This window comes from Saimiri boliviensis, chromosome 1 (genome assembly GCF_048565385.1).
Source record: "Saimiri boliviensis isolate mSaiBol1 chromosome 1, mSaiBol1.pri, whole genome shotgun sequence".
Lineage (NCBI taxonomy): Eukaryota > Metazoa > Chordata > Mammalia > Primates > Cebidae > Saimiri > Saimiri boliviensis.
The window spans coordinates 67,650,304-67,660,097 of record NC_133449.1 but is presented as its reverse complement, the minus strand read 5'-3'; the positions used below and the strand labels follow the sequence as shown (position 1 = coordinate 67,660,097).

At 43.1% G+C, this 9,794-nt stretch overlaps 1 protein-coding gene and 1 pseudogene across 1 annotated transcript; both read right to left on the bottom strand.

Moving 5' to 3' along the window:
- Positions 1–2,315: 2,315 nt before the first annotated feature.
- On the bottom strand, positions 2,316–5,699 carry LOC101045938 (large ribosomal subunit protein uL3-like; annotated as a pseudogene).
- On the bottom strand, positions 4,087–5,350 carry LOC141581678 (mitogen-activated protein kinase 6-like; the record flags this gene model as incomplete). Its single annotated transcript, XM_074387921.1, has 1 exon — positions 4,087–5,350. A coding segment is annotated over one exon (939 nt), but the record flags the coding sequence as incomplete, so codon positions are not given.
- Positions 5,700–9,794: the final 4,095 nt, after the last annotated feature.

Genomic DNA, 9,794 nt, shown 5'->3' with positions numbered 1-9,794 from the left:
TCTCAACAAAACAAAGCAAAACATAACAAAACAAAACAAATGTCCAAACAAAGAAAGGGAGGGGGGCATTTGTTTGGAAAGGTTTTGACATTCACTGCTTTAAAAAAAGGATTGAAATAGTCATGGGATATATAATTCATAACTTAGTTTAGTATTTTGAATCACAAAGGGTGGGTGATTCAAATGACTTCGTAGAGCCAACGTGCTATTTAGATGAGAAGTTCTCTGGATTGGTTGGTCCCAGACTCTCCGGTGGGTAGAAGGGCAGCTGATAGCCTGATTGGGTATGCTTTGAGTGATCCTGAACACACTCCTGATTCTTTCCAAAAAACCACTGGAAGGAAGAGCTCCAGAGGGTTAGCAACTGAGGTGGTATTGGAGGTTATTTTATTTACTTCTTTGTTCTTTGCATGTTTCCCAAGTTTTCTTTTGTATGTGTGTATACATACACACACATATACATACACACACATATATATGTTTTTTGAGACAGGGTCTTGCTCTGCTACCCAGGCTAGAATGCAGTGGCACCATCACTACTCACTGCAGCCTGATCATCTGGGCTAAAGCAATCCTTTTCCTATCTCAGCCTCCTGAGTAGCTGGGACTGCAGGTATGTGCTACCACACCAGGCTAATTTTTTATTTTGTGTACAGACTGGGTCTTACTATGTTGTCCAGGATGGCTTCAAACTCCTGAGCTCAAGCAATCTTCCCATTTCAGCCTCCTGAAGTGCTGGGATCACAGGCATGAGCCACTGTGCCTGGCCTTGCACATATATTTTAAAAACATTAATTGTATTAATGTAAATTTTTTTTTTTTTTTTTTTTAGACGGAGTTTCGCTCCTGTTGCCCAGGCTGGAGTGCAATGGCGCGATCTCGGCTCACCACAACCTCCGCCTCCTGGGTTCAGGCAATTCTCCTGCCTCAGTCTCCTGAGTAGCTGGGATTACAGGCACACGCCACCATGCCCAGCTAATGTTTTGTATTTTTAGTAGAGACGGGGTTTCACCATGTTGACCAGGATGGTCTCGATCTCTTGACCTCGTGATCCACCCGCCTCGGCCTCCCAAAGTGCTGGGATTACAGGCCTGAGCCACCGCGCCCGGCTGTATTAATGTGAAATTATACAATTAACATGTTACTGCATTCTTTTTATATAAAATTACTATTTCACGGTTAAACTGTCCCCTTGACCATCACTTCTTTCCTATGTATTCACATTCATATATAGAAACACATGAATAAGAATCAGATTGTTTTGTGTGAATGGCTTAAAAAAAAAAACCTACAAATGACATTGGGCTGTACATTTCTTTCTGTAACTTGCATTTTCACTCAACGGGTACTTGTTGGGTGTTATGACAATTTGGTCTGCTTCATTCTTTTAACTATAGCATACTAGTCCGTAGTGTGGCTTTAAAAAAAGCATTCAAGTAGGTATGGAGAAATTGAGAACTATGTACGTGGCTATTCCTTTTCTCGTGGACATTTAGGTTATTTCTAATTTTAACCTATTGCATGTAATGCTTCAGTGAACACCCTTGAATGTAACTCCTTGGTCACATGTGCAAGGGTTTCCCCAGAGCAGATATGGAGGAACTACTGGGTTCTAAAATTTTTTTTTTTTTTAGATGGAGTCTTGCTCGATGCCCAGGCTGGAGTACAATGGCATGATCTTGGCTCACTGCAACCTCAGCTTCCTGGATTCAAGTGATTTTCCTGCCTCAGCCTCCTGAGTAGCTGGGATTACAGGCAAGCACCATCATGCCTTGCTAATTTTTTATTTTTTTAGAGACAGGGTTTCACCATGGTGGCCAGGCAAGTCTTGAACTCCTGACCTCAGGTGATTCGCCCGCCTTGGCCTCCCAAAGTGCTGGGATTACAAGCATGCACCATTGTGCCCAGCCATGCCTGGCTAATTTTTATAATTTTAGTAGAGACAGAGTTTCACCGTGTTGGCCAGGCTGGTCTCAAACTCCTGACCTCGGGTGATGTACCTGCTACAGCTTCCCAAAGTGCTGGTATTACAGGCATAAGCCACCACACCTGGCCGGGTTCTAAGATTTTAATTTTCAACAGATATCATCAATTTGCCTTCCAGAGGAGCTGTAATAATTGATATTCCTAATTGTATTACAGAAGTGTTTCCTGTAACTTTGTCGACAGTGGATCAAAAGGAAAAATTTACCAATCTGTGGAATGAAAAGTGATGTCTCACTGATTTTCTTTGACATTTTCCTGATTACCAGCAAGGCTATTTCTTTCTTTCTTTTTTTTTTTCCAGTGGAAAATAACTTTTATTGAGACCCCGCCAGCTGCAAAATCTGTTCCTGGCATTATGCTCCTTCTTCCTTTGCAATTCGGTCTTTCTTGAGTGGTCCCATGAATGCTTTCTTCTCCTCCATGTCTGGAAGCAGCCATGGCCAAATTGGAGGTGATGTCCATGAACTTAAGGTCAGTCTTCTCCGGAGCCTGCCATTTGGTCTGCACCAGCAAAGAGCTGCAGAGGGTGAGCACTTGCTTCCTATCTGCATGACAAAGTCATTGGATTAGGTTTGACTGTGTGACCCCAAATCAGCCAGTCCATTGGCTGGCTAGAAACCAACCAGTTTCTATGAAGTGTCACCATAGTGGACAAACCACCCAGAGGGTTGATGCTCTTGTCAGACGGGTCACAGTCAGTGGAGGCATTGTTCTTTAATCAGTTTGCCGTCCTTGCTAAGGTAGCTCTGGCCGATCTTACAGATCTTCCTGTTGATCTCAGTGCAGTGAGGGTAGTCTTTCTGCTCATTATGTGCCACAGAGAAGGCCACACAGGCAGGATGCCATGCCCCAATACAGGCCACCTCATGCAGACCTCGGTGGGTTTTGTGGGGCAGCTTCTTGGTGTGCCAACAACTGGTGACCCCTTGGTAGCCTTTGCCCTTGGTCACCCCGATGACATTGATCACCTCCTCCTGCCCAAACACTTGGTTCACAGCTACCTGCTGCTCCAGCCTCTCGAGGGCCCAGTCCAGCTTCTTGGCCACGGTGCCTCTGTTCATCTGGATCTCCATCAGGTGGGCCGCCTTCTGGTGCAGAGGAAGTGGGTGCATCTGGGCGTGGGCAAGGACTCGGATGACTTGGCAGTACTTCTTCATGCTGCTGAAGTCCTTCTCCAGCTGCTGCTTGTCATCCTCATCCTGCTATTTCTTGCAGTACTTGGTAAAGGCCGTCGTCTTAGATTTATGCCAGTTCTTTTTTTTTTTTTTTTTTTCTACGTTTAACCTAATTTTATTCATGCTTGCCTTGGGATGGGGAATAGATCATTCAGTAAAAACATACAGTAAAAACAAAATGTCTTATATCATATACAACTTTTAAACTACAATGATGTACCTTAATTACTTCCATGCACACAAGTCTAACATTTGTTGTTTTTTTTTTTAAAATAAACACAATTAAGACTTCTAGGAGCATTTTATAATAAAGTAATTCCTAATTAATTTTTCTTTGTAGATAGATCAAGCACCTCCAAAATACAAATTCCTATACACAGTGAGCACGTTACTTAAAATGAACACTTAAGTAAATTAAGTACGTGGACAGCCTTGGGATAAGCTGACATAATATATTCAGCTAGGTAGGCAACAAACCATAGTGCCAAATGGAAAAAGTGTATTTGCAAATAAATTTTAAAAACTAAGTTAATTTTTATAATTAAATACAGAAAATATACTGATTTGCTAAAATAAATAAGATGTGATGTATTAACACTTCACTATAAAGAATGCATACCAGAACATTTATAAACAGTGAATGAGTCTTATTAAGAATAGTTTACTACAATAAACGCTGGCTAAATAGAAGTGCATATTGTGAAGCACTATGGGTGGTATATGTTTTGCCACATACTTTTGTTACCTTGAGGTAGATAACACATGTGTACCAAGTTCGGCATTCATTTTCAGTTGCTGCTGGTATCATGTGTTTTAAGAAATGTGTACAGTATGAAAAACTTGAAAATACTCATGAATGAAAAATGTCTTAGGAAAAAAATAGATATTTTCATGCAATTATGTACAGTCTCACTGTGTGATTTTCAAGGCAAGGTTTGTTTCCTGTAAAACAGATCACTGTTCTATGAGAGAATGTTCTTTACTTGTCTTAGTGCATTGCTTTTGTCTCCTCCTGCGTTGCATTATTTTACTCTAGTCTTTATTTTTGTGTGCAAATGACATGCCAGTTAAAATTAAAACTATCTCACATGTAGAAAAAGAAAGTCTGGATTTTAAAAACCAAGAACTAATAAAATCCTTACTAAATGACACCATCTGATTCAAGTAAAAAATGACTTCAACACGAGTAATAAAACAAGACAAAACACACATTTCATGAAGAATACAAAGATACATGTCTGCTGAGTGTTTTAGTTCAGATGTTTCAGAATGCTGCTGTATGTTTTGTGAGGAATCTGAGGGGAAGATTTCATAGCAGAAGGTGTTAAGGTGGCCTGTATAGACTTGAGTGGTGACCCAACTGGACTGTGAAACTGCGGGATGCCTATGGACTCGAGCTGCTTGTTAAAGAGGAACTCCCCACGGTTGTTCCGAAATCCTTCCTCATTTCCTCTCTCTCCAAGCTTCCCATCCTCTGTGGGCTCCATTTCTAGCATTTCAGTATCTTCTTTCCTGCTAAAGAACTTGTCCAGGTCACTAGTGTAAGTGTTTTCCTTCTCAAGTTGTTCATCCTTCCTTACCTCACAAAACTGATTTATGAAAAAACAGTCCTCCCCATCACTCACAAACTGACTGTCCCAAGAAGACTGGTACAAGGCTTCTAATTGGGCCAAATTTGCCATTCCTTTTTCCTGTTTTTCTTGGCTTACTGATTTTGATATCAGACTTTTCAACTCTAGTTGGGACACGGAGCTATTCAAGTCATTTAATTTATCAACAACATCAGTAGGCTCATGTTGGGAACTAAGCTGAATAGTTCCTGCAATAAAGGAATCAAAATCAAATCCCTGATTCTTTTCCCTTTCTTTTCCAGCCAGTTGCTGTGATGCTTCCTCTAGTGCTATCTGGGCTTTAACCAATCCATTCCTTTCACATTTTGATTTGCCTTTCTTATCAGATTTTTCTTTGCTTTGTTCTTTCCAATCGGAAAGATCTATAATAAGCTTGGGTTCATAGTAATGGTTAACTTCACTCTCTCTCCAAACTAAGTTATCTAAATATGATGATGACCTTGTTTTGTAGTTACAAGTATGGCTACACTCCAGATCACAGTATTTGTTTTCATGATGATCTGGGTACTGCCAACAAGGCTCAGTAGAGTAACTGGTATCAAAGGCAGGATCTTCCAGATTTACGCCAGTTCTTATCGATGATGTGCTCAGAGAAGACGGCCTTGAAGGGCTGGAGGCCTCGAGGGGTTCCCACGTAGCCCACAATGCCCACAACCACCATGGGTGGTGTCTCCACGATGGTCACAGCCTCTACCACCACCTTTTTGTTCACTTTGGATTCTGGCCTGTTGACTTCCCACACGATGTGGGTCATGCCAGCCTTGTATCCGAGGAAGGCTGTGAGGTGGACCGGCTTGGAAGGGTCATCCTTAGAGAAGCTCTTCAGCTTTCCATGATGCCTGCTGCTGCGCTTCTGAGGCAGGAAGCTGAGGGACCCACGTCTGGGAGCAAACTTTCTGTAAGACATCACACTGTCAAATCCTGCTGCTTGAGCGGCTATTTTATTTCTTCATCTTTTCCCGTATTTAACTTTCATTTTTTTCAGGAAACATGCACTGCTTTCATAATATTGAAAGGAGTTCTCTTCTCCTTGTTCTTGTTAGCACACAGATGAGGACTATTTGCTTTGATGGGACCACCTTAGGTCAAATGCCTATTCCTGAACCCATCACTATTAGGAACTAGGAGGGTCTGTCATTGTGGCCAGGTGAGTGGGATTCACCTGATTGGCTCCCAGGCCTTTTCTGGAGCTGGGCGGGGCCAATCCCATGGTCCTCATAGCCACTGTTGAGCAGGGGAGGGGTTTGTTTATTGTACAGTGACCTTTTTCAGTTCTAATGTTCTTTGACTCTAAGAAGAAATGACGTTCCGTCGGTTTAATCACTGATCTTTTGGTTGAAATGAACAGAGACCTAATCAATTTAGATCAAGTGATAAGTGAGATTTATTTGAGGGAAGGGGAAACAGGGGTATCTCTCAAAACACAAAGGCAGGAAACAGAGCTGGCCTGGGGCAGGTAGCGGAATGCCAGCAGAAACAAAGGCCACTTTCTCTTCTCTGTTTTTCTAGGCACATCTCCCCTTTCTCCCTTTCCCTCCAGGCCAACATCTTTCATGTGTTTGTCATCTTAACTTTGATTTAATGTCTTTTCTCCATAAGCCCTCAGGCCACCTGTTTCCTATGGTCTCTGGGTCTCCTAGTTCAATTTTTCAGAGGATAGAAATATAACTGGTTTCTAGCCATTCAATGGACTGGCTGATTATGGATCATGCTGTCGAACCTGATCCAATCAACTTGTTCATTTGTGGTGAAGGCAGAGTTATTGGCCATAGAGGCCTGCTGTTTCCAGAGTCTGAGGGTGTGGCAGTTCTTTCGGGAACTGCCTGGGCAGGGCAGGCAATGGAATGTGCCTACTGCAAAGGTGTGGTCTTTTTTTTTTTTTTGAGATGGAGTCTTGCTCTGTTGTCCAGGCTGGAGTGGAGTGGCACAATCTCGGCTCACTGCAACCTCTGCCTCCCAGGTTCAAGCGATCCTCCTGCCTCAGCCCCCCTAGTAGCTGGGATTACAGACATGCACCATTATGCATGGCTCATTTTTGTAGTTTTGGTAGAGACGGGGTTTTGCCATGTTGGCCAGGCTGGTCTCGAACTCCTGACCTCTGGTGATCCACCTGACTCAGCCTTCAAAGTGCTGGGATTACAGGTGTGTGCCACCATGCCAAGCCAAAGGTGTGGTCTTTTTTTTTTTTTTTTTTTTTTTTTTTTTTTTTTTTTTTTGTGACTGAGTCTTGCTCTGTGGCCCAGGCTGGAGTGCAGTAGCACAATCTTGGCTCATTGCAACCTCTTCCTCCCAGGTTCAAGCGATTCTCCTGCCTCAGCCTCCTGAGTGGCTGGAACTAGAGGCATGCACCACCATGACTGGCTAAGGTTTGTATTTTTAGTAGAGATGGGGTTTCGCCATTTTGGTCAGGCTGGTCTCAAACTCCTGATCTCATGATCTGCCTGCCTTGGCCTCCCAAAGTCCTGGGATTACAGGCATGAGCCACCTTGCCCAGCCAGGTGTGGTATTCTAAGGAGGAGTTGTGGTATTCTATTCTGAGGAGTTGTGTTGAATTCTAAAGCATGTCAGCATAAGCAAGAATAAAATGAACTCCCCTAAAATGTTCCCTTTTCCCTTCCTCCACCTTTGACCCTCAAACCTCAGTTCTGGAAATCTAAGTTAAGTTTTACACATACAGATGTTTGATAAGTACTATATATGACATTGATAAATAGAAATTAACAAAATGTCCTCAACTCAAGGAATGGCTAAATAAAATGTGCATTCTATGGCATATTATGCCATTAAGTTGATGCTTTAAAAAATTTAAAATAACAAGGGAAATGCATAAGATATAATGGTAAGTGAAAAAAGACTATATTTGTATATCTACTATGATCACAGCTTTAGAAACAAGAATTATATATATATATATATACACACACAAACACACATATACATACATATGATGTGTCAGTCTGCTAGTTTAAAAATGGGTATTTGTTTCTCTTCTCTACTTTTTTGTATTTTTAAATGCAATAAACACACATTGCTTTTGTGAAGGAAAAACCTAATTAATGAATTTTAAAGACAGCTTGGGCCTTGTGAACCCTGGGCTATGTGACCGACAACTCTTCTTAATAAAGTTGAAAACCCAGACTCTGAGCTCTGGGACAACAGGGAATATTCTTATTTTATTTTATTTTATTTTTGAGACAAAGTCTTGCTCTAGGCTGGAGTGCATTGGTGCAATTATAGGTTACTGCAGCCTCCAACTCCTGAGCTCAAGCGATCCTCCTGCCTCTAGCTCCAGAGTAGCTGTGATTACTAGCCCATGCCACATGTCCAGCTAATTCTTTTCTTATTTTTATTTTTAGACAGAGTCTTTCTCTGTCACCCAGGCTGGAGTGCAATGGTGTGATCTTGGCTCACTGCAACCTCCACTTCCCAGGTTCAAGCAGTTCTCTTGCCTCAACCTCCCAAGTAGCTGAGATTACAGGCACCCATCACAACCAGCTAATTTTTTGTATATTTAGTAGAGACGGGGTTTCACCATGTTGTCCAGGCTGGTCTTGAACCCCTAGGCTCAAGCAATCCTCCCACCTCGTCCTCCCAAAGTGCTGGGACTACAGGCAATAGCTGCTGTGCCTGGCCCTGTATCTTTATTTCACCATTGTATCACCAGAGTTTAGCACAGCGCCTGAATGCACTGGATACTGAGCAAATATTTGCCAAATGAATGAGTAATGAGTGAATCCTTAAGCTGGGGGTGGTTGTGAGGAGAGAGACAAGGTTAGTGGCCATGAAGCCATGGGAGTCCAGGCTTTTCACTAGTAGTTTAAGTGGAATCAACCCCTCATTGTTTCCAAACTAATAATCCTCATCTGAGAAGAGAAGTTCGTTTGGAGCCCCATGACCACCTTCTCAGGGCCACCATGGAGTGTATGCTCATCAGCGACTTGGGAGACCACTTTCGCTCACCCTTGCACCCACCACTTTGCTGACATCCAAGGGGCTGGGGGCCCCAGTCTGAGGAGCTCAATCCTTCATCCATGCCTGAGATCAGTAGCTTGTCCTATTCCAGTTCTCTACTAAAAATTGTGTTTCTATAGCTCTTTCTTTGCATAGAAAAAAAAAAAATCATGTTCCCTGTCTTAGGATGGTGCATTTCTGCAGCTGGACTCAGGTGTTACTAAAACCAGTTTTCTATTCAGTGAGAGGAGAGGTCAGTGCAAGAGAATACATGTGTGCATGTATGTGTCTGGAAAGAAAATTCTGAGATCAATAAATCTACCAAGAACGAGGGTCTCACATCCACAGGAACCTGTCTGTGCTGCATCTTCTGATCACTGAACACTCCTAAACCTCCACTGTTCTAGATCTCACCTCTTTCCTCCTTTGCCCTGTTGTCCCCTGCTGGTGGTGACTGCCCTCATCCAGGTGGCACATCATATCTCTTACAGCTCCCAGCACCACCAATTTACCTTGGAGATTCTTGACCTCCAGGGGCTACCATGCCACTTCTCATACGCCCCTGGAAACCTCCTTTCACAGCAAGCAAGGCTTTATCCCTGTTACTCCGTTACCTTCTCCACCAGAGCCAGAGATGTCTCATAGTGAACACTGTTTGGAAGAGCTCTGGGCTGCCTAGGAGTAGCTTCAAAATTCAATAAATACTTAATAAAGCCTTACTCTGTGTCAGGCATGTTTCTCGGTACTGAGGCCACCGCAGTGGACAAGGCAGAACTGAATCCTGCCCCAGTGGGATTCGCTTTCTACTAGAGGACACAGACATCATCAGAATCAGTGCACAGTGACTGAAGCTCTGTTCTGAGAAAAGCCATGAAGAAGTATAGGGTGCCCCAAGAGCAGCGTGGGATCCACCTGGGTCAGGAAAGGCTTCACTGAGAGAGTCAGAGGGTGAGTGTGGGCTGGGCAGGTGGAGTGAGGAGGGCGAGGAGGGCAGTGCTCTAGGCCAGCACTTTAATGGGCATTCCAATCACCTGGGCACCTCGTTATGGAG